At 42.0% G+C, this 22,976-nt stretch overlaps 1 protein-coding gene across 3 annotated transcripts in view; it reads right to left on the reverse strand.

Moving 5' to 3' along the window:
* The window catches only part of Uggt1 (UDP-glucose glycoprotein glucosyltransferase 1), a 112,207-nt gene that overhangs the window by 23,113 nt on the left and 66,118 nt on the right, over window positions 1–22,976 (reverse strand). For all 3 annotated transcript variants that reach the window (XM_060369855.1, XM_060369853.1, XM_060369854.1), the window contains 11 exons: window positions 20,032–20,127; window positions 14,793–14,895; window positions 13,750–13,829; window positions 12,612–12,801; window positions 10,509–10,667; window positions 9,805–9,890; window positions 8,066–8,150; window positions 6,144–6,232; window positions 5,552–5,653; window positions 4,338–4,422; window positions 3,126–3,308 (listed from right to left, as the gene is read on the reverse strand). In XM_060369855.1, the coding sequence (XP_060225838.1) occupies window positions 3,126–3,308; window positions 4,338–4,422; window positions 5,552–5,653; window positions 6,144–6,232; window positions 8,066–8,150; window positions 9,805–9,890; window positions 10,509–10,667; window positions 12,612–12,801; window positions 13,750–13,829; window positions 14,793–14,895; window positions 20,032–20,127 (1,258 nt within the window). The remainder of the gene's footprint in view (window positions 1–3,125; window positions 3,309–4,337; window positions 4,423–5,551; window positions 5,654–6,143; window positions 6,233–8,065; window positions 8,151–9,804; window positions 9,891–10,508; window positions 10,668–12,611; window positions 12,802–13,749; window positions 13,830–14,792; window positions 14,896–20,031; window positions 20,128–22,976) is intronic.

Genomic DNA, 22,976 nt, shown 5'->3' on the forward strand with positions numbered 1-22,976 from the left:
CGTGGTTAAAAGCAATGGCTGTTCTTCCAGAGGATCCAGGTTTGACACCTAGCTCTCACACCTGTCTGTAACTCCAGTTCCAGTAGATTCTCTGTAGAAATGTGCCAGAACTTCAAAGAACTAATACCAATACTATTCGAATTGTTTCATAAAATAGAAGAGGAAGTCTTTTGTGCTCTCTCTCTCTCTTAACAAGGTTTCTCTGTGTAGCCCTGGCTATCCTAGACTCCTTTGTAGACCATGTTGGCCTGGAACTCAGAGATCCGCCTGCCTCCTTCTGCCTCCTTTTGCCTCCCGAGTGCTGGGATAAAAAGCATGCACCACCACGCCCAGCCTCTTTTGTGCTCCTTTTATGAAGCCAGTGTGACACAAACACCACAATCAGATAAAGACAATACACAACAACAAAAAAGAAAATTACAGGAATTACAGGCCACTCCCTTTGATAAACATAGATACTGAAATCCTTAATGAATTCATCACATCAAAAATATCATTCATCATGACCAAGGTGGCTTTATTTCAGTGAACTCAGGAGTGGTTCAATATATGTAAATCAGTAAATATAATTCAATACATTAATGGACTAGGGGACAGAAATCACATTTCTTTCAATCAACAAAGGAAAAGTCACTGATAAAACCCAACATCCCTTCATGATAACAATCAAGAGATTCCAGGGATGGTGGCCTCATACCTCAATATAATAACAAAACCAACCTGAAGCGAACATCATACTACATTGAGAAAAACTGAGAGAGTTCTCTCCAAGATCTGGAACAATGTCTACTTAATATTAGTGTTTGAAGTCTTGGCTTAAACAATATGACAAGAGAAGGAAATAAAAGAAATACAAATAGAAAAATTCATAGCATTCCTTTTTGAAGATGATAGTATTCTATATATAACAGATGCTAAAGATTCCAAGAAAGTCTTAAAGCTGATAAATACTTTCAGCAAAATGGCATAATACAATCAACATAAAAAAATCAGTAACCTTCCTATATTTCATTAGCAATCTGAAAAAGAATCCAGGAAAACCACTGCCACAAGCAAACAAGCACAACAAAAACCACCTGGGAATAAACCTAACCAAGAAAGCAAGGACTTTTATAATGAAAAGACAATGAAGAAAGAAGTTGAGGAAGATAGAAAAATAAAAAGATATGGAGTGCTTATGGATTACAAGAATTATTATCGTGAACATGACCATTCTACTAAAAACAATCAACACACTCAAGTGCAATCCCAATAATAGTACTGTCACAAAAACAGATATACAAATCAGTAGAATAGAAAGAACTGAGGACCCAGATGTAAGTCCACACAACTAGTTTTGATTTTTGACAAGTATCAAAAATACACATTAGAGGAAAGACAACATCTTCAACAAATGGTGCTGGGAAAACTGGATTCCAAAATGCAGAAAAAAGGAAATCAGATCTTGGTCTCTCACTCTGTACAGACTCAACTCCAACTGTCAAAGACTCTTAAGAACTGATACTCTGGGGATAGGGAGATGGTTCAGTGGTTAAGATCACTGGCTGCTCTTCCAGAGGACCCAAATTCAATTCCCAGCACCGACATGGCAGCTCACAACTGTTTGTATGTAACTACAGCTACAGGGAATCTGACACCCTCACACAGATGAATGTAAGCAACACACCAATGCACATAAAAAAATAAAATAAAATTAGATAAAAAGACCTGATACTCCGAAGCTGCTAGACAAAAAAGTAGAGACAAAACTTCAACTTAAAGCAGTGGTTCTCCTTCTGTGGTTCGAGACCCTTTGGAGGGCGAAGGACCCAGTCACACGGGTCACCTTACACCATGCTGCATATCAGGTATTTATTTACATTACAACTCATAACAGTAGCAAAACTACAGTTAAGAAGTAGCAATAAAAATAATTTTATGGTTGGGGATCACCACAACATGAGGAACTGTACTAAAGGACTGCAACATTAGAAGGTTAAGAATCAAAGACTTATCAGCACAGGTAAAAACTTCTAAATGAGACTCCGGTAGCCCAGGAAATAAAGCATTCAATCAACAAATGGGGTCTCATGAACAAAAAGCTTCTGTACAGCAAAAGCAACTGTGAAGTGTAAAAACAGCCACAGAATGGGAAAACATTTTTGTCTCTGGTACAGTGGTGGGATGACTGTTATCGGATAACTAATGGCTTTCTGACTAGATCTGAGGCTTGCTCTACAGAAGGGAAACTTTATACCTAGTATTGTAATCATGGCCCAAAGCCCAGGATTGTGGAGGTCACAGGCCCAAGAGCAGAGCCTGCTACAGTGATGCTCTCAAGGTACTTTCTCAATGTTTATGTTAAAGCCCACAGATAGTGCTGCTGGTAGCCATGGTCGGAGAGCTTCTCTATGCCACATGCAGTAGAGAGACACAAACTGGTCAGATGAGAATGAGAGAGTAGATGTGCACTGCTGCACAGAGTATCTATACCACCCCACCCCCAAGGCTCAGTGAACACCGAGGAAGGCGAGACGGAAAGGATGTAAGAACCCAACAATGGGGAGGAGCGCTGTGAAATGTTCTCTGGACAGGATATGGTTATCACACTCATAAACTCGAAGCAGCTGTGGCTACCTACACAAGACCGATACAAGATCAAACCAGTCAAAATGCAGACGGATGGAGAGCTGGTACGCAGGCTCCACCTCCTCCTGAGGCATTACTGGCAGTGGAGAGTTGCTGGGAAGGGAGAATCGTTCTCTTTGGGGCACGGCCGCTGACAGGATTCCCATGCTCCATGGACAGCTCTAGACACACGTACCTACGGCTGCACCAACTGGACACAGTGGAGTGTTTATGAAGGGGGCACGATCACGCATATATGATCACATCACATTTTATTGTGTACATGCATAAAATTCTCAAAAAATTTTAAAGAAGATCTACTGATGAAACTTAAATTTAAAAAGTGATCACATCTGGGTGATATCTTCTCATATTTTTGAAATACTAATATAAAATAAACAGGTCCTTTTATCTGAAAATCCTATTTAAAAAGGAAAAAGAGAGACCTGGCATATTTGGCACATACCTAGTATTGTAATCATGGCCACACTATCAACACCTGGTGTGGAAGAGCTCACCTGATCCGCATCCACAAACAGAAACTTGTCAACAACCAGCGGGAACAGCACGTCCAGGAAAAGGATCTTGTAGCCCCAGATGATGCGCTGCTTCTCTGTCTGCTGATGGAGCCAGCGGGGCCATTTGTACTGAACAAGCTCATACTGGAAATTGTATTTTTGGGCCATGTAAGGTATAAACTCCTATTTTTAGACACAAGGAACAACAATTATTCATTTTGATTTAAAAAAAAAAAAGACTCCTTAATGTAAGTTAACCTCCATTATTACAGTACAAATAAAACACACTAAAACAAAGTCTAGTAGGAAATTTGGTCTTAATTCACTTAACTCACATAAGAGCACATATAAACTCTAGTCCACTCCCCATTTCTTGATGACTTCTATTCACCATATGAAATGACAGAAATCTACAAATGAAAGCTTTTAGATTTATAATGTGTGTATGTGTATAACGTGTGTGTATGTGTGTGTGTGTGTTTTCAAAGCACATCAGCATCAGACTCACTTATCTAAATTTAATGTTAGTAAAACACCTCTGAGCTTGACATTAAGATCTTCTCGAGGCTGAGTCTAACCCAGAGCACTACATGTCAGAGCCAGAGCTCTCAATAATCTTGTGGCATTAACAAGTAAGTCCTCTGTACCCCAAACACTAGCACCTCAGGAGATCAGAGGCGAAGTAGCTAAATACAAATACACTAAATACGCTAAATACATTAAATACAAACTTGCTTTATAAATGCCACAGAAAAAATAAATGCAAGAAAATCAGTCCAGGCCAATACAAGCCAAGCATGAAACTGCGCAAGTGTGTTTTTCCTTCAGCACAGAGGAAGCGTCCCTTCACCCTCACACATGAGAAGACACGCCACCATTGTGCTTTCTAAACCAAGGTAAGACACACATTCCTCCGAAGAAACCACTGTGATTTTGTTAAAATAACAAGTGTCTCTCTGAGAAAACAAAGACTTTCCTCCTGTGTTACCCAGCTTCAAACAGGTCACAACTGTAGGTTTATATTTATAAACACTATTACCCCAAATAGAGCAACCTGGAAGAAAACAGTACCAATATAGAAGTAGACAACGAAATTAGGGTATCCTAATGAAATGGAGAAAAAGTAAGTGTACAGATAAAAGAAAAGTAGAAAAGAATTGTTACAGTGCAAGTATTCCCTTAACAAGGTTTTCCTTTTCCCCATGAACAAACCTTAAATGTGGGGGACAAATAATTCTTCAAGAACCAGAATTTCACAGGAGTTTTGGTATTCTTCAGCACTGAAAGCATCATTATGCTGCCAAACAAAACAAACAACGATTTTCCAATGCTTTTAACCTCAACAACACTAAGCAGTGAAAAGTCACACGATGACAGCAGGGCTGACTCATGGTTCGATCAGGCAGAGACCTTCCCTAACGGGAACCTGTGCTTACTGCACTATGAGGACGTCACCGAATGAGATGAGGATTTCGCCGGAAGTACATTCCAAACAGACAGAGGCAAATGCTAACTATGCTGCACATTTAAATGAACCAACCCATAAACTGATGGTGTGAGTCAGCACTGGAGGTCAAGGTCATAACTCCACCTTTCTCCAAAGTCCTGTGCTCAGACAGAGCAACATTTGGTAGTGAGTAGTGGGGACAAGGCCTCCATCAGCCTGGACAGAGCGCCTTGAGAGAAAGCAGATCAGCAAATGGAAGGGAAACCAGAGGGCACAGGTTCAGGATTCCTAGGCCAAAAAATGCAACTAAGTTATCACTACTGTTGTTATTTTAGCTTTGATGTTTACTGGAAAAAGAAGGACTAAAAAAACATTATTTTTATTATTTTTTATGCCAGATTTATGAGGAAAACTAAAAGGGAGAAACAGCTCTGAAATTGGGACGACCTTCCAGTGATGTGTCTTCAATGCTGAGCTCCACAAGCTGATCCTGAGACCCTTCCCCTCTGGTAAGCACATCAACAATTTCAATCAATGGCCTGTCCTGCTTCCAGCTGCAGGGCCTAGGCCAGCTCCCTTCCATTTCAGTCTCAGTTTTTAAGCAAAGGTGTTCTCACATAAAACTAAGATGTGGCTTTAAAGCCCTGTGGCTCTGTAGAAGATGGCCAAGTATACACGGTTCTGTTCTCTCTGTGCCAATTCCTGAGTCTCTGGTTTATGCAATACTTGATGGCCAAGGAACCAGCAACTGTCCATAGGTGCACACAGGATATAGAGGTCTATAGCCTTGTAATACCACACTGAAGCACTAACTGTGTGGATCTACCTCACCAAGTGAACCAGATCAAACTAACAGAACTGTATGTGGCAGCCACAGCCCTAAGATTACTTGATATATACAAACATAGCACAGCAAGCAAAACCTTTCACACAAAAGACTGTAGCAAATTCATTTACAAAACAAATAATGAAGACTAACCGAAGAAATCTTTCATAGAGATGACCAGATGCAACAGAGAAAATATTGATTATGTCATCTTTATCTTGCTTCACTTCCTCAGTCTTCTGTCCTGAAAAGCCCCTGTAATAACAGAATTAAAAACAGCACTTACAATGCTGGGCAGACACAACCTTCCAGGAGAGGAAAGAGACAGTGCCTGTTCCTTCCTGCTCTAGAGGTAAGACTTGGTGGAAGCAACAAGATGCGGGACGGGGCATGGGGACAACAAGTAATAAGGAGGATGGCACCACAAGGCACCGTGACACTTAGGAATAAATGAAACACAAGCTGCTCCAAGGAAGGCAGTCTCTCCAGAGGGAGGTCGGTAGAACAACGAGCATCACCGCTCCCAGGAGTGGGCCCCACCCATCAAGAGGAGTACAGCAGAAGCCAGCTTTATGGAGGAACACCTTCCCTCTCTTAATCAAGTGGTAGACTTTACTCCAGTTAAGGGCACTTTCCAGCTGCATGAAGGGAGCCTAGAAAGAATGACTGTACTCAAAAGGGTGCATGGTCTGCATCTCTCTGGCTTGCCTTCAGAATGCTAAGCCTGTTTATGACGCCAATTTACCATTTGAATGAGTCCCAAAATCCAGATTCGTTTTCATTTGTTCCATCACTCAACAGGTCTTCATTAACCATGTCTGCCTTCTTCTGAACCTGCAATTGTGTATGACAAATCTTATTTCTCCGAAGTGTTATCAGAATGCCCATGTCCAAGCCTTCAGGGAAGAGGCAGCAGTCTCTTTGAGCTAAATGATAATCACACTCAGTGTGTATAATGAACCAAAGACCAAATTCAGCTGTACAGACAGAGTGAGTAGACCCAGAAGAATATTTCTTCCAGCTGACAACTGCTAGGGAAGAATGCAGCTGACAGGAAGTGTTGAGAGAGGCATGAAGGGCCCATTTCCAGGACTTACTATCACAAAGGACTCTGTAGCAGTCCTTTCCATCCAGTGTGCAATGGCTGACTTTGTTTTACCACATGCAAGAGTTACTGATTCTACAATCATTTTACTTTAAGATAAAGAATTTCAGCCTGGCACAGTGGTGCAAGTCTATAATCCCAGCACCCAGGGAGGCAGAGGCAGGCGGATCTCTTTGAAGTCAGCCTGGTCTATAAAGTGAGTCCAGAACAGCCAAGGTGATGCAAAAAAAACCCTGTCTCAAAAAAACTGAACAAAAGAAATTTTTTTTTTCAAAATGCTGAGGAAAGAGAGACAAAAGACAGTAAAGAAAATCACCTTTTCTTGTATTCTGTGTTTTTTGGAGACAGAGTCTAATATCACCGAAGGTGGCCTCAAACTCACTATGTTATCTAGGTTGACCTTGAATTCCTGATCCTCTTGCCTTTAACTCTCTAAGTACTGGGAATACAGGTGTAAACACAGCCTCGCTGCGGCTATAAAAACTCCTGTTGAATCAGCTTACTGTTGAATTGTCACTGGAATTTCCCAGTCTTCTGAGAATAGAACAACAGCACTAAGAATTCTGGGCATAAAAATGTCCAATCCAGAGCTGGAGAGATGGCTCAGTGGTTCAGAGCATGCACATACTGCTCTTCCAGAGGCTCTGAGTTCAGTCCCCAGCATCAGCACTGGGTGGCTCACAACTACCTGTGTACCTCCAGCTCCCAGGGATACCAATGCTCTTGGTCTGGCCTCCACCAGTGCCTGCACAAGTGTGGCACACATTCACACAAACATTGACATATGTACACATAAATAAAACTTTGTAAAAAAAAAAAATGGCAAAGCTGGGCCAAGCAAAGTGGTAGATTCCTTTAATCCTAATACTTGGGAGGCAGTCAGGCATACCTCTGAGTTCCAGGTCTGATCTACATAGCAAGTCCTAGGCCAAACAGGGCTACACAGTGAGACCCTGTCTGAAAAGAATGGGGGGTGTGGGAGTCTCCATGGGGACATTTTTTTATAAAATGGAACTAGCATTGCTCTCTGATTTACTCAAAAGGGACAATCTCTTGGCTGAAGAAAACTAGAAGCTTATCTTCTAGGCATTTTCCTTAAACAGTATCCCTAGAACTGTTCAAACAAATAAACAAAAAACACCTCCAATGGGATACCAGTGTGACCTCAAAATGCAGTTGTCCCCCCTTACCTCCTTGGAAACAATCCAAGCCTCTAGTGGATGCATGGAAAGCTGAGTGTAGAGACCCTGAATATGCTACAGATTTGCTTACACTATTTACGATAAATAAGATAAGCTATTAAGATAGGCTCAATTTGTAAGTTAGGCAAGGTAAGACTCAAAACAATAATTAAAAGTAAAATGGAATAGTAAAACAATATTTGAATAAGCTAATGTGAATGTGCTCTCCTTGAAACAGTCACAAGTGTTAGCATCATCAGCGGCTGACCACAGTCCCTAAAGCCTTGCCACAGGGACTGATGTCTATCTTCTCCCACGACGGTGACTAGATGGGGCGATTTACCGACTACAAACAAGCTGCTGCCACAGCCAGAAACTCACCTTCACCTTGATGATCTTGCTTTTGAAGTTATTGAGAATGACAACGACATCATTGGCATCAGGGGGAGAATCTGTGCCATCATGGCTTCGGGAGACAAGGAAGACAAGAGAGCACAGATCACAATCCAAAACACAGCTGAGTACTCAGACATCAGGTGCTATGCCTGTCCATCACCTTTATCACAGAAAAGCCTTCCACACCAACCATTCTTCACAGCCTTAACAAAGCACTTCAGGGGAAAAGACGCATTCCCAGAATCTTCCCCTCTTGGCTAGATAAGTGAGCTGACTTCCCCCAAGCCCTCTTCAGGTCACCAGGCACACAGCAGCAGGTTCTCAGGAAGACAAGCACGTGACACAGGGTGACACGCCTGTGTGTTCACAGGTCTGAGCACTCAGGCCCGCCAATGGAACCATTTAACTGGAATAGCCACGTGAAGAGACCTACTCTTGGCTGACGGTGGTGACTCACGCCTGTAACTCCAACAGGAATCAGCAGAAAGATCAGTTTGACATTAAAGCCAGCCTGAGCTACAGTGTGAGAAAAAACAACAAAAATCGGATCCTGCCTTCTTGTGGCAAGGCAACATAACCGGCCAAGCTTAAACCACAGACTCAACTCAGTGACTCTGGTAGAAAGAGAACAGTACAACCAGCTCTATTTATAGACACACAGTAGCAGAGGAGGAAAAACTTTAAGTACTCTTTTCCTACTAATTATATTTTCCAGTCAACAAACGTCAGGACATCGCTGCATTTGCTGTCATTCAGCAGACAGCAGCATTCTCGGGCAGAAGGAAAGGAGAAAGCTGAAGACTCTAGAGACAGAGATGTCCACCTAGGAAGCACAAGAAGACAGGAACCCTAGATAGCAGTTAGTGAGGATGGCACCAGAGCCCTGAGCAAGGGGGAAGATTGACAAGGGCACACAGAAGAGAGAGAATTCAGAATCATTACCATTTTGTGAAACTAGCTGGACAATAACTTAATCACAGAAAAGCCTACTATTTACAATGAGGACGTAACTACAGTAAAACATTCTCATAATTACTGAATTAGAAATCTGAACTAGGCTAGGTATGGCGGCACATGTGTATAGTTTCAGCTACTCTGGAAACTGAAGCAGAAGAAGATTCACTTGAGTTTAACCCTAGGCAAGAGAGTAAAATTCTGCATCAAAACCAAAACAAATAATCCACACTGCTTCTCCATGTCAAGTAAGATACCATGAAGCCAAAGCTTCATGACTTCCAATAAACTAAGAAACTAAACCAACTGGCACAGGACTAAAGACTAATTTAAACTGTGTTACACAGAATAGAGACCACAACTCTTAAAATGATGTTTGGGGGTTTGTTTTGTAATTAATAGATGCAGTGAACTTTTAACTACTCAGGGGTCAAGAGCTATACCTTCCCATCAATGCACTAAACAGGACCAACCCCACTTCACTTCCGAAAGTCAGAGACCATCAAGTGGACAAAGCTGCTGCCTGCTGTCTGCATCACAAGGAAAGAATAACTAAATTTGACACATCTCTGACACAGGAAAACCAATGGAGAAGAAACCTCACTATACTCCTTGGATAACCCCTGGTTATCCAACTCATCTCTAAAAATTTGTCCACATTTACTGTGCTGGGAAGCTTGGGTTAATTATGCAAGATGCCTGGGGTAAGGCCAGATACTATCCAGTTAAAGCTGAGTCTCTTTACAATAAAGCCGCTTCACTTCTCCTACCTGTAGATTCTATAAATATCATCAGAGCGCCCCTTCCTTAGTCTCAGAATCCAGGCTCCAGGGTTGGCTTTGAGCTGAAAATATCCCTAGGACACAAAGAAAGTAAAGTTTCAGGTCCCTTTAAAATTTAAACGGTTTCAGACACATACTTACTTTCTCTTTTGAAAGGTCAGATCAAGTATGTGTGCAGGAAACCTATTTATCTACCCTTCCCTCCTTCTCGTCCTCTCTCCCTCCCTTCCTCCCTCCCTCCTGTCTTTGGTTATACTGAATATTGAACCCAGGATCTTACTGCCATGGTAATTTAAAAAAGTTTTAAAAATAGTTAACAAATCAGGGAAAAGTAAAGCAAAACAAACTAAAAAACTATCAACCAACAAGCTAAGAAACAAAGACCCTAGCAGAACAAAACCATGAAGCCAGAAGCTGGCCTCTGTGCCTCACTGAGGAGACAATATGATGACCATGCCTGGGGACATCCAATGAAAGGAGGGATAGCAGCACAAGGCAGTGTGTTTTGCCATTTAACTGGCATATAAATGCAATCTCCAAGCATAACCAAACCAATGACTTTTTACACTGACTACATTTAATCCATTGTTAAAACTTATTTCACTCCATGGTTCAGAACGCAACTGTTCTGTCATAGATTGTAACATCTAAACTAGACTGAGCTTTTACCATCTGATAAACTCCTTACTTACCAGATTGGCCATCACAATTGTGTCCACAATAGTTGGGTTGGCTGAAGTTCCTAAGGTGAACTGTAGTCCTCGAGGCGGCTGGCCTGTGGTGATGTCGTAACAATGTCCTTCTAGTAACAGGTACTCCAGCTCATACTCAGCAGCCACTACACTGTCCACCTGAAAAGTCAGAATTAAACCACCTGAATACTATGCATGAACACTCAAAATGCATTCCCCAGGGGTCAGGGAGACGGCCGAGAGGATAAAAATCACTTGCTGCCAAAGCTGATGACTTGACCACGATCCCTGATTCTACATGGTAGAAAGAGACCTGATGTCCACAGATGTTCCCTGACCTCCATATGCACACCATAGTGTACCCCAACCCCACTAGATAGATAGATGATAGATAGATAGATAGATAGATAGATAGATGATGTCAGATAGATAGATAGATAGATGATGTCAGATAGATAGATAGATAGATAGATAGATAGATAGATGATGTCAGATAGATAGATAGATAGATAGATAGATAGATAGATAGATAGATGATGTCAGATAGATAGATGATGTCAGATAGATAGATAGATAGATAGATAGATAGATAGATAGATGATGTCAGATAGATAGATAGATAGATAGATAGATAGATGATGTCAGATAGATAGATAGATAGATAGATAGATAGATGATGTCAGATAGATAGATAGATAGATAGATGATGTCAGATAGATAGATAGATAGATAGATGATGTCAGATAGATAGATAGATAGATAGATGATGTCAGATAGATAGATAGATAGATAGATGATGTCAGATAGATAGATAGATAGATAGATGATGTCAGATAGATAGATAGATAGATAGATAGATGATGTCAGATAGATAGATAGATAGATAGATGATGTCAGATAGATAGATAGATAGATAGATAGATAGATAGATAATGCAACAAAACATCTTTTATGATGAGAGAGCGTGATTTGAGAGAGTGGATCACTGACTGTGGTGGGGTGGGAAAGAGTCTACAAAGGGATTGCAAAGGAATTCTAGGGATAAATGTTCTGGATCTTGATTGAGATAGTGTCAAATGAGTATAAGCCTAAGAATTTGATTGGAGAAAGAAATAAAAGATAATATAGTTATTTCGAAAATAGAGATGACAGGTTAAGATTCCACACATTGCTGTGAAAAGCCCTGAATGAAGAAGAATTTACATCCTATGGTAGTGGCTGGGTACGGCTTGTCCACATATCCACAGCAGCATTCTCCTAAGAGCCAACTACAGAACAATCCAATGTTCATCTACGCTGGGACACACACAAAGGACACCACCATGTCCATACAATGGAACATTATGTGGCAATCAAAATAGAGAATCAATAGGTATGCTCACATGCATGTGCCTTGGAAAACAATTTATCAAGGGAAGTCAGTCGGTCACAAAGACCACCAAGAAAGTACCCGGACAGTGTCAGAGCAGAATGTTCTCAGAAGTGGACACCGCGCTGCTAACTGCCAGGGCACAGGGAGTACATGCTAAGGGGCCCCGTAACAACCACGGGGCCGACTAATACTCACTGACAACTAGACTAGATTTGGAAGCACACCTCTGGGAATGTGTGAGGGCCTTTCCAGAGAGGCTCAATTCAGGAGGAAACACCACACTAAATGTGCAGCAATGTTCCATGGGATGGGTTCCCAAAATGAGTAAGACAGCAAAATGGAGAAAGCCATCTGAATCCACCTTTCTCTGCTTCCTGGTTGGTACCACAGAAGGCCAAGCCACTTCCACATTCCCCGCCACAAAATGAGCCCAAATAAAGCACTCCTCTCTGTCAGTCACTTGGATACAGCACAACATGGAGCTGATTCTCAGGGCAACGAAGGCCGGCGAAACTGAGATGGCAAGGACAGCAGCACCGGCCTGCGCACACATCAAAACGTGTATGTGGCAACCTTTACTGAAAATAAAGAGCATCTGAATAAAGCTGCCGCTGTGAAGGAGGACGTGAGACATGAACAGTGATGTCCACCACTCAGGTCAGAGAATCCCCACAGAATAAATAATAAACAGATTTTATACATGGTTCGATATTCAAAAACTACATTCTTACCTCTTCTAGATAAATATTATCAAGATCATATGGTGTTCTGACAGATTCTACCATCCAACTCTCAGGTGTGTTCAGATTCAAAGTAAAGAGTGGAGACTGTGGCATATCCAGAAACTTTGCTATTGGTCCCTTAGCAAAGCTGTTGTCTGCAGTGAAAGAAATCTCTGGTTCCAAGACATAACGGTAAAAGCTGAAATGAAAACAGAAGCGTTAGGCTTCTTGATGCAATCACAGTCACACAGGCCCACACAGGTGAACAAAAACTAGATTTAAACCGTATCCTTCCAGACCAGGACATGAATAAGCAAAAACATCTTCTGGTCTAGTATAGAGTCAAGAGAAGGGAAAGGGGAATAATTAAAGAGACACCACTTCATACTGTGGCTGTCAGGGTCACAACCACTTTTCTGAGCACTATCCTCTTTGAGGAGAACCCTCTGTCTTAAAATCCCAGCCCTACAGAATGTGTATGTTCTCATGGCAGCACTGAAAACGATGCAGGTAATAATGAAACCTTTCTGAGCAGAAAGCTAGCAGTGGAGGCTGGGGCTCCCTCCATCCTTCGCAGAACAGTTGGCATCCATTAGGAATCTAACTGTAGCCGGCATGGTGGTGCACGCCTTTAGTCCTAATGCTAAAGGAAGATGGATCTCTGTGAGTTCAAGGCCAGCCCGGTCTACAGAGTGAGTTCCAGGACAGCCAGGGATACACAGAGAAACCCTGTCTCAATCAATCAAACAAACAAACAAAAAACTCAAACAACAACAAAGACTCTAACTATAGAGCTTGTCCTTCATCCAACAAGACATTGTCCACAACCAGGGCATGTGCTAAGCTACCACTGTCATTATGACACTTCTTCCACAATGGCCACCCCACAGCCAAGTCTGTCCCCTTCCCCATGAGAACAAACGGCTACTGTTCTTTTCTAGTGAGAGGTAAATGTGCAAGTAGCTTGTATAGAGGCCATGTAAATGCTCCCAAGCCCATCCCGTGCTCTCAAAATGACTAACTAGAGCAGTCAATGGATGACCTTTCATACAACATCCACCCAACAACATACCTGATTCTTCCCACCTACTACCAATTTCTAGACTTGGTTCCACCTAAAACCAATGTTCCTTAAATTGCATTTTACCTTTTTAAAGGCATGTCCGAAAGTTTAGATTGGCAATTCATAAATACTCTTAGATTCATGTTTATCAGCTGAGTCAAAACCTAAAAAAGCAAACCAGATAACAAAATATTTAGGTTTTCGTTCAGAAGTGTATCATTTCACAATCAATTGGAAGACAAAGCGTTTTTATGATCTCAAGAAGAGATATAAAGATAACACCTGCATTAGGTCTTCACTGGAGACGGTTTGGAACTCAGAGCTCCAATGCAGAGTGTACCCTACATGCATGCTTAAACCGTGGTCCCAAAAAGGGGCAGGGGAGGGTGAGCAAATGGCTCAGTATGTAAGGTGCTTGCTGCCAAGCCTTCCAAGCCAAGTTTGAGACCCAAATGGTGAAGATAAGAATTAACTCTTGCAAGATGCCCTCTGATCTCTCCCCATGTACTGTAACATATGTGCTCACAGACAGGCTGACAGACAATCTGAATGAATGAATGAACGAATGAATGAATGAATGCATGCATGCATGCATGTACGGTTTTTAAAAAGGCTATTGCAGATACTGCTCCTCACATAGCACTAAGTTGTGAGGAAACAGCAGGTAAACGATCAATATTTAGGAAAACATAACCGCATTGCTTAAGTTCACATTAAAAAAATGCATTAACATCTACAGAGAAGAGCAGATGATCACACTATCCTAAAAAAAATACCAGCTAGGGCTAAAGACATCCCTCACTGGGCAGAGTGGCCACATAGGATGTGTAAGGCTCCAAGTACAAGCTAAGTACACACACGTGTGTACACGCACACACCCCTTAAACGAAATGTTAGGGTGCTGTACTGGTTAGTTTCTTAAACAGACACAAAAGTACAGCTTCTTATCCATGTCTAAAAGACATGATACAATCCATAAGGAAAACAAGCCTTTAACACCCCTTATGAAAATGCCACTGTCCAACTCCTCTAGAAAATGTCTAAGGTACAAAGGAAGTGCCCAAAAAGGCCACAGAGCCTATGACCGCCTTGTTTAAAGACGAGAACCACCTCCACAGCAGCCCTACCAAGAGCAAGGGGGCAAGCCTCTGTGCTTCTCTGGTGACAGGGTCAACAACAGCTACCACGTCATAGTACGTCTCCCCTTCATTGGGCTTCAGTTTAATTGCACTGAAAAAAATCAAAAGTACAAAACGTTAGGGTAGAGGGAACAGGAAACAGTTAAGTAGACTGATGGAGGATGCCACCAGTATAGAATACCAATAATTTAGCCCTCTTAGCACTTCAAACAATACGTCAGAACCAACGAGCTAAAAAGGCAATCAACTCTGAGACTAAAGCTATAGCCTAAGCTATAAAACCCTGGACAAGAGGCACTGAAAATTTGTGGGAAGACTGGAAAGCCAGACTGGAACTATACTTTTTTTGTTTTTGCTTTCTTTCCATTCCTTTCCTAGGCAAGAGTCCTACCACTAAGCTACACCCACAGTCCTATTTCACTTTTTATTTGAGACAGTCTTACTAAGTTGCCCAGGCTAGCCTTGAACTTATAACCCTCTTGCCTCAGCCTCCTAAATACCCAGTACATGCTTGCACTACAAATCCTAGCTGCTAAATATCCTGGATGTTTACTTCTTACATTTACTGAACATTGCACCAATTTTTATTTCCAGGCAAGAAAAGCTTGAGAAAAAAAAAATCATTAAATTAACAATAATGGGTCTGGGGATGTAGCTCAGGATTACAATGCTGTTTAGCACACATGAGGATCTGGATTCAGTCTTTAACACTGCAATCAATCAACCATCAATTAACCAAACATCACACTCTAGAAAAGTGTAAAACAGAAAAATGAAATTTTCTAAAAAATCTCACTTTACAATAACTTCACTGTATGTCTGTGCAATCTTTTTTAGATACTGTATAAAAGTCAGTTGTAATTATGGACTATTGGTCTTAAGTACAATTTCTTAAGGTAGCAAGATGTCTCAGAGGATAAAGGAGCTTCGCCACAGAACCTGGTAACCTGACTTTGATCCCTGGCACCCACATGGTAGAAGCAGAGGACCAATTCCTACGGGTTGCTCTCTGACCTCCACGTGTGCATCACACTATCACATCCCTGTCACAATAATACAAACAAAATAAGTAAATAAAATGCCCCTTCCTCACTATTCCAATTAAGCATCTTTCCATGTTCCTGCACACCCAGCATCCTGAGTAAGAACTAGTTTATGTTCACCACGTTATATGCTGCAACTGTTTTTACGGCTATTTAGGTGGCTTGAGACCTGTAAACAATGTGCACCATATTTCCCCATATAAGATTTCTTTAAAGTCAAACAAGAACTCATGCGCATTGTTGTGGCTATCATGTACTGTCAACTCAATCCTTAAGACCTAAAACAATTTACATGGAAGAGAAAGGGACAAAGAATTCCATCTTATTGCTGAGGGGTCAGTTATATACATTCTGACGTTTTACTCATCTTACTTCTATTTGTTTCTGTTAGGGGCCAGTTATAAGCCACAGTGTGCATGTGCCATGGCACACATGTGCAGATCCTTTGGACAACTTGCTAGAGTCAGTTCTCTCCTCCATCTTTTTAAAGTTCAGTTTACCCTTGTTGTAGCCCCATCCCTTCTCTCCTCCATCTTTACATTGGTTCCAGGGATCGAACTGAAGTCCCCAGGCTTACACGCCAAGCACTTTCATCTGCTGAGGCAACCTGCTCATCTGTTTCCTTTTCGTTTTACTTATTTTTGATTTCTTGAGACAGGCTTGCTGGGCAGCCAGACTTCCTGAATGCCAGGATGCTCCACTGTCCTTAACAAGAGAGGACCAGCATCCGTCCACTCCCATTCAGCTTTCTTGGACAGGGCCTTGTCTGAATCACAGTGACCCGGGCAGCCTAAGAGGAGCAGGAGCTTCCGTTGCACTAAGAAAAGGAATCATGCGGGTGCTTCAGCAAGAACACTGCTGGTTAGCAGAAGGAGCTACAGCTAAGGCTCCAAGGAGCTAAGCAAGGCTCGTGATGGCAGAACTGGAAGCTGTGAGTACAAGCATGCCAAAGCCCCCTCTGGATACAGTAGTGCACTCTGCCACCTTCTGAGGTAAGTCTAGAAGAGGTCTCTCATGCTCACTACCACTAACACTGCATCAGGGCACCCAGTGAAAGCTCTTACCAATGAAAAGGCAAAGAGAACAAAAGCAGTGACTCTCAAAGTATTGAGACTTCACCCCTTCTCCAAAATCAGTTATTGCTTTGTTTGATCTGATGCAAATTTTATAGAGCAAGAACACTTGGCCCCTGTGGTAAAAGTACAGCACAAAGTAGAATGCATCCAGCAAAGCACGTAGCTCGAGTGCAGCTGCTGTGGTGGTTGTTTCAAATGCTAGGTGTTCTGGAAGCAGCCACCATGTTGGCACAGCCTGTTATTATTACAGCAGATGTCTGCAGTCTCTAGCTTCAATGGCTCTGAGTTCAGTCCACTGCCAACAATCACTTCAGTACAAGACAGTTGTTCTTCCACTGCAGCTATTCTCAAAAAAAAATCACCCCTGAGATGGGCAGTGGTGGGCACGTCTTTAATCCCAGTACTTGAGAGGCAGAAGCAGGCGCATCTATGAGTTCAAGGCCAGCATGGTCTATCAATTGGGTTCCAGGACAGCTACACAGAAAAACCCTGTCTTCAAAATCAAACAAAAAAAGAGAACAAACAAACAAAACCCATGGGTGCTCACAACCATCCCTAACTCCAGTTCTAGAGTACCTAGCACCCTTTTCTGCTCTCCAAGGACATGGTACATGGGTATATGGGTATACACATAGCAAAACACCCATACACAAAAAGAATTAAAATTATTTTTTTTAAATCACACATATATTCTATAAAAAGAGACTAGAACACTCAAGGAAAGGAGTCACATGAGAATGGCACAATATAAGCCAACACCACCACGTGCTTGTACTGATGAGTGAAAACCTTAGAATGACACCAAACGTAGCAGAAGATCATACATTCCATTGGAGGAATAAAGCAGATGTCTAAAAATAATGTGCTCGGCCAAGTCACGGTCACAGGAGTCACTGGGGAACTCTGCTAAGGCAGATCCTGATACTAGAGGTCAGCTGTAGGGCCAAAGACAATTCAGCAGGTTCCCAGACAACACCCTGCTGCTGGCTGGCCGAGGCCCACACTAAGGGCACATAGAACTAATGGCTGAGTCATTTTTATTTGCAGCAGAAATAATAACAGTTTTTATGTAATAAGTAAGTGGGTTTAATTTGAGGAAAGCAGTTTCAGCCTACTGAAAAGCTGGAAACAAAGAAATCCACATGATGACCTGAACAGATAAAACCTTTTTAAAAATAGAACTGAGGAATTTTGATTTATATGTATCAAACACTTGGCTAACACAACACCGATAAGAATTTCTATTGTATCAATACAGAATGTGTAACTAGGGCAACTTTAATTATGTAAAACTCATGCAGCTCACAGAGACAGAACACTCTAGAGAGGACTTAGTCTTCACTGAGGACCTGGCTACGAAGGCAGAGGGGACAGCGGTCAGTGGCTGTTTCTCTGCTGAGTAGATAAAGAGCTACTTCTAAAGAGCTCTGTGCTGAAAAGAGAGGAGCAGCTTGCGAACAGTGCCGTGTTGGTGGCAAACTACCGAAGGATTAGCCTGGACCACGCAGGCCTCTGCTACATAAGCAACAGGAAGGCTGAAGATGTACAACAGTATCAGAGTGACAGCCAAGCATGCATGGGCCCTAGATTAGAGAACAGGGTGGGAGAGGGGAAAAACAGACAGCAAAATATCGATAAATGAGGCGATATGGGCTTGGAAAGATGGCTCGGCAGCTAAGAGTTCATGCTGCTTTTGCAGAGGACCTGAGTTCGGTTCCCTGCCCCTACATCAGGCATCTCATAACTCTCTATAATTACCACTCCAGGGGGATCCAACAGCCTGTGGCCTCCACAGGCATCTGCACACATGCACATATCCACACAGATACATAATTAAAAAAAAATATAGGAGTAAATATCTAGAGCAGGTGTTCTGAGTTTTCCAGAAAAGCAAACTAGTCCAGTCTTAAGGAAATACCCCATACCACGGGGTTCCAAAGATAATCTGCCTGGACAAGTCAATGCCATAAAAGAAAGGGGAGGGGAGGTCTATAGAGGACTCTCAGATTAAAAGGAGAGTCAAGATATACAAGACATAATCTGATTGGCCTGCTCTTTGATCACCTCCCCCTGAGGGGGGAGCAGCTTACCGGGCCACAGAAGATGACAATGCAGTCACTCCTGATGAGATCTGATAGACTAAGATCAGAAGGAAGGAGAGGAGGACCTCCCCTATCAGTGGACTTGGGGAGGGGTGTGCATGAAGAAGGGGAGTGGAGGAGGGAGGGGCTTATGGGGGGATACAAAGTGAATAAAGTGTAATTAATAAAAATAAAAATTTAAAAAGATATACAAATAGCTCCAATGTGTGGTCTAGGACATCGGAGAAATCTGAGCAGATTTGTATTAGTTACTGCATGAAGGTCACATTTCTCTGCTAATTCACAGTAGTGTGGATCAAGTCTCCATTTGCTGAACACCTTAGACATCTTATGACATGTCAGCAATGAGTTTTCAAATGCTAGAAAAAAACATAAGAGTACACGTGTGTACAAATATACCGATCAACAAGTGCTGCACGCTGCACACAGATAGGAACTACTGAATGTGGCACAGCAATAACTGGTAAATCTGGGCTGCAGACAAGTATAGGCTACAGACAGCAGGCACACGAGTGACAGGGAACAGAGTCAGTCACATGGCTATTCTTTACAAGTCCTGCAACCTCATCCGTGTTCAAAACAAAAAAGCTGAAGAATAAAAAGGCAGGACATCTTCATATCCTAAATATACTTTTCTTTGGAAACAACAGTTTTTTAATAATAATGATAAACAACAAGAGACAAGTATTTAAGCAGGATTTGGGCAATCCAGGTACTTCTCAATTATCAGGAAACTATAGCTGTTGTATTTCATTAAATGCTATTTTCATTAAAAGGGTACACTCAGAATTGTTTCAAGTTTATTTCCCAGTTTATTTCATGAAACTGGGAGAAACTTCATTTTATATGTGAACACTAACATGCAAAGAAAACTGCACACTAAACTTCTCATTTCTCTAACAACTTATATAAAAACCTTATATGGAAACACAAAGGATGAGAGACAATGGAAAGCCTAAGAGTTTAGCACTCGGGAATGAGCATGAATCCAACATTAATTCTATACCTGTGTTTGTCTTCGAAGAACTGGTAGTCGATCCGCGCCTCTCCTTTAGGCTGCGCTGACAGGAGCGCATCCACCTTCATCACCAAATCACTTGCCCTAAAAGATGGAGTTATGAAATCTTAGCATCACATTATCGGCAGATTTCCTAATTATTTTCAAACGCCTTCAACTTAAACACAAAATTAATGCCAACAAGGTGGTTAAAAGAGGCATGAACTCAGTACCAAAGGCATGATTCTGTGAGTGGTTTGACCATCTCTGGAATGCTGCTTCTCCACGAGCGAAGGACAGGTACTACCTTCTCTGTAAAGCTGCTGTAAGCACTGTACTGGCCAAGCATGCGGGCACCTAGCTCAGGGCCTGGTGTACATGATGCTATTAGCTTTTAGGATCGCTGAATCAAAGTCCATTAAGAAAACCAGCAATTCAACCTCTATGTGGGTTCTGACTTCAGTGTTATAATCAGCATGACAGTGTGCAGTTTTAAAAAGGTCTGCAAACTGGGGCTGATGTAGTGGCTGCCTAGGATTGCGAGTGCTCTCCCAGTATTTCTGGCTTGTTCCTAGAACAGGGAAAAACAAAACTGTAGTGATATGTTTTTATGAAAACATCTCTTGGCCTCAAAGACTGAACTTTTAGCAAACTTCACAGCAAAGTCAATTAATTCCTTGAGATCAACTAAACTAGGTGTTTAAGCGGCTCTCCTACTGCGCACTCAGCCCTCTCAAGTTTAATCTGCCTTTAAGAGAACAATGGAGCCTGACTTGCCTTGGATCTCCTGTGTAATCAGCTTTCACAACCTAAGCTAATATACAGCTTTATTCCTCCATGCCCCTGACCCAAAGGTAGGTAGGTACATAGCTAGGTAGGTGCATGTATATGCATGCATGCATGCATGCATGCATGCATACATGTGTGTGTGTGTGTGTGTGTGTGTGTGTGTTGTGGTAATCATTTGCTAAAACAACAGATTGGAAGCAGCCTTACACTACAAATACCCACCATAAATGTTGGAAGCAACATGTGGATATAGGCTAACAGCTGCTCGTAGTTTTCTGCTCTGGTCAGTAAAGTCACTTTTTCCCAGTAAAGCTCTACTAAAGCTTTCTGTAAGGAATCTCTCATTCTTTCCCATGCAAAGCTTTTTATGTTGCTTAATAAATACAGAGCACAGCTCTTTCTTTGTTAGAAGAAGATAGACAAAGAGACACAGAGACCAGACACACACACACACACACCAGACAGACTACAGATGTGTCAGTAGCCACAAACTACAGAGAGATGGAAGACACAGGAAAAGTGGAAAATTCAAACTTGGACTCCACCCTTGGTCAAATTAAACCAAGAACTTTGTTTTCATTCCTTGGTGCAACATCCATCCATTCTGGTGCCTCTGAGGGTCTTTAATGTGTTAACACACATAAAACAAAACGAAACAAAAATCTCCCTGTTTTACCTACCCCCTCTATTTAAAAAAATTACATTTCTTTGCACATGTGTGCATGTGCTCCTGCATGTGTGGAGGTCAGAGAACAACTCAGGGAGTGCATTCTCTCTTGCCACCACATGGGTCCCAGGAGTCAGCTGAGGTTGTCAGCTTTCGGAGGCAGGTGCCTGTACTGACTGAGTGATCTCACTGGCCTACTAACCCTTTCTATGATGATTTATAGCCAACGATGATCTTGAACTACGTAGGTCACGAGCCTAAAGAAGCTAGACTTAAATACGGTACCTCAGGAAAGCCATTCAAAAGAACAACCGTGCTAGACTTCAACCACAACCAAGGCTGTACACTTTCTCTTTGAAGCAAACAATCCTATCATTAACCATCTGTTTAACTTCCCAGTATCAACTGTGAACACTGGCACACAGGACAAGCAAGTTCTACACACAAAGCAGCAAGATCAAAGAGTACAGAGCCAGGCTTCAGAAAGCTATGACCGATGGGACTTGTCCATCGACACTGAAAATGTGCTTGCATCAGGGAAGCATTTCACAGACAGGCAAAGGAGCACATCCAAGAGCCACTGAGGGAGGAGCGACCACTTTATCTCCACCTCAGCACCGAGTCAGATGAAAAGGACTTTTTCTTGATCTGGGGAAGTAGCTCAGTGATACAAAACTTTCCTAGTATATATGAGGATCTAAGTTCCCCCATCTATAGCACCACCACCAAAAAAAAAAAAAAAAAAAAAAAAAAAATTCCATTTCACATGGCAAAATGTCTACTTTGGCAGCTATCAAAAACAACACATTTCTTATGAAAGAAGTGGGAGTTAGTAAGGCCTGGAGGGCACAGGAGCTCCATAAGGAGAGCAACAGAACCAAAAAATCTGGGCACATGGGTCTTCCCTGAGACTGATACCCAACCAAGGACCATGCATGGAGATAACCCAGAACCCCTCCACAGATATAGCCCATGGCAGTTCAGTGTCCAAGTGGGTTCCATAGTAATGGGAAGAGGGACTGCCTCTGACATGAACTGATTGGCCTGCTCTTTGATCACCTCCCCCTGAGGGGGGAGCAGCCTTACCAGGCCACAGAGGAAGCCAATGCAGCCAGTCCTGATGAGATCTAACAGACTAGGATCAGAAGGAAGGAAAAGAAGACCTCCCCTATAAGTGGACTTGGGGAGGGAAATGCGTGAAGGAGGAAGGAAAGGATTGGGAGGGGAGATACAGGGGGGATATAAAGTAAATAATGTGTAATTAATTTAAAAATTAAAATAAAAAATAATATTCATAAAAAACATTACTAAAAGATACAGTTTGACTGTACATGAAAAAAATGAAGAAAAAAAGAGAACTTTAATTTCTTTATATCATCCAACTATGAATCAAATGACACTATTCAAAGGGCAAAAGGGCAGCTAAGGGAATAGAGAAAATATTTTCAAATCATGGATCTGATTAGGAACTGAAATCCAGAATAAAAGGAATGCCCAC

The sequence above is a fragment of the Meriones unguiculatus genome, chromosome 16, assembly GCF_030254825.1.
Source record: "Meriones unguiculatus strain TT.TT164.6M chromosome 16, Bangor_MerUng_6.1, whole genome shotgun sequence".
Lineage (NCBI taxonomy): Eukaryota > Metazoa > Chordata > Mammalia > Rodentia > Muridae > Meriones > Meriones unguiculatus.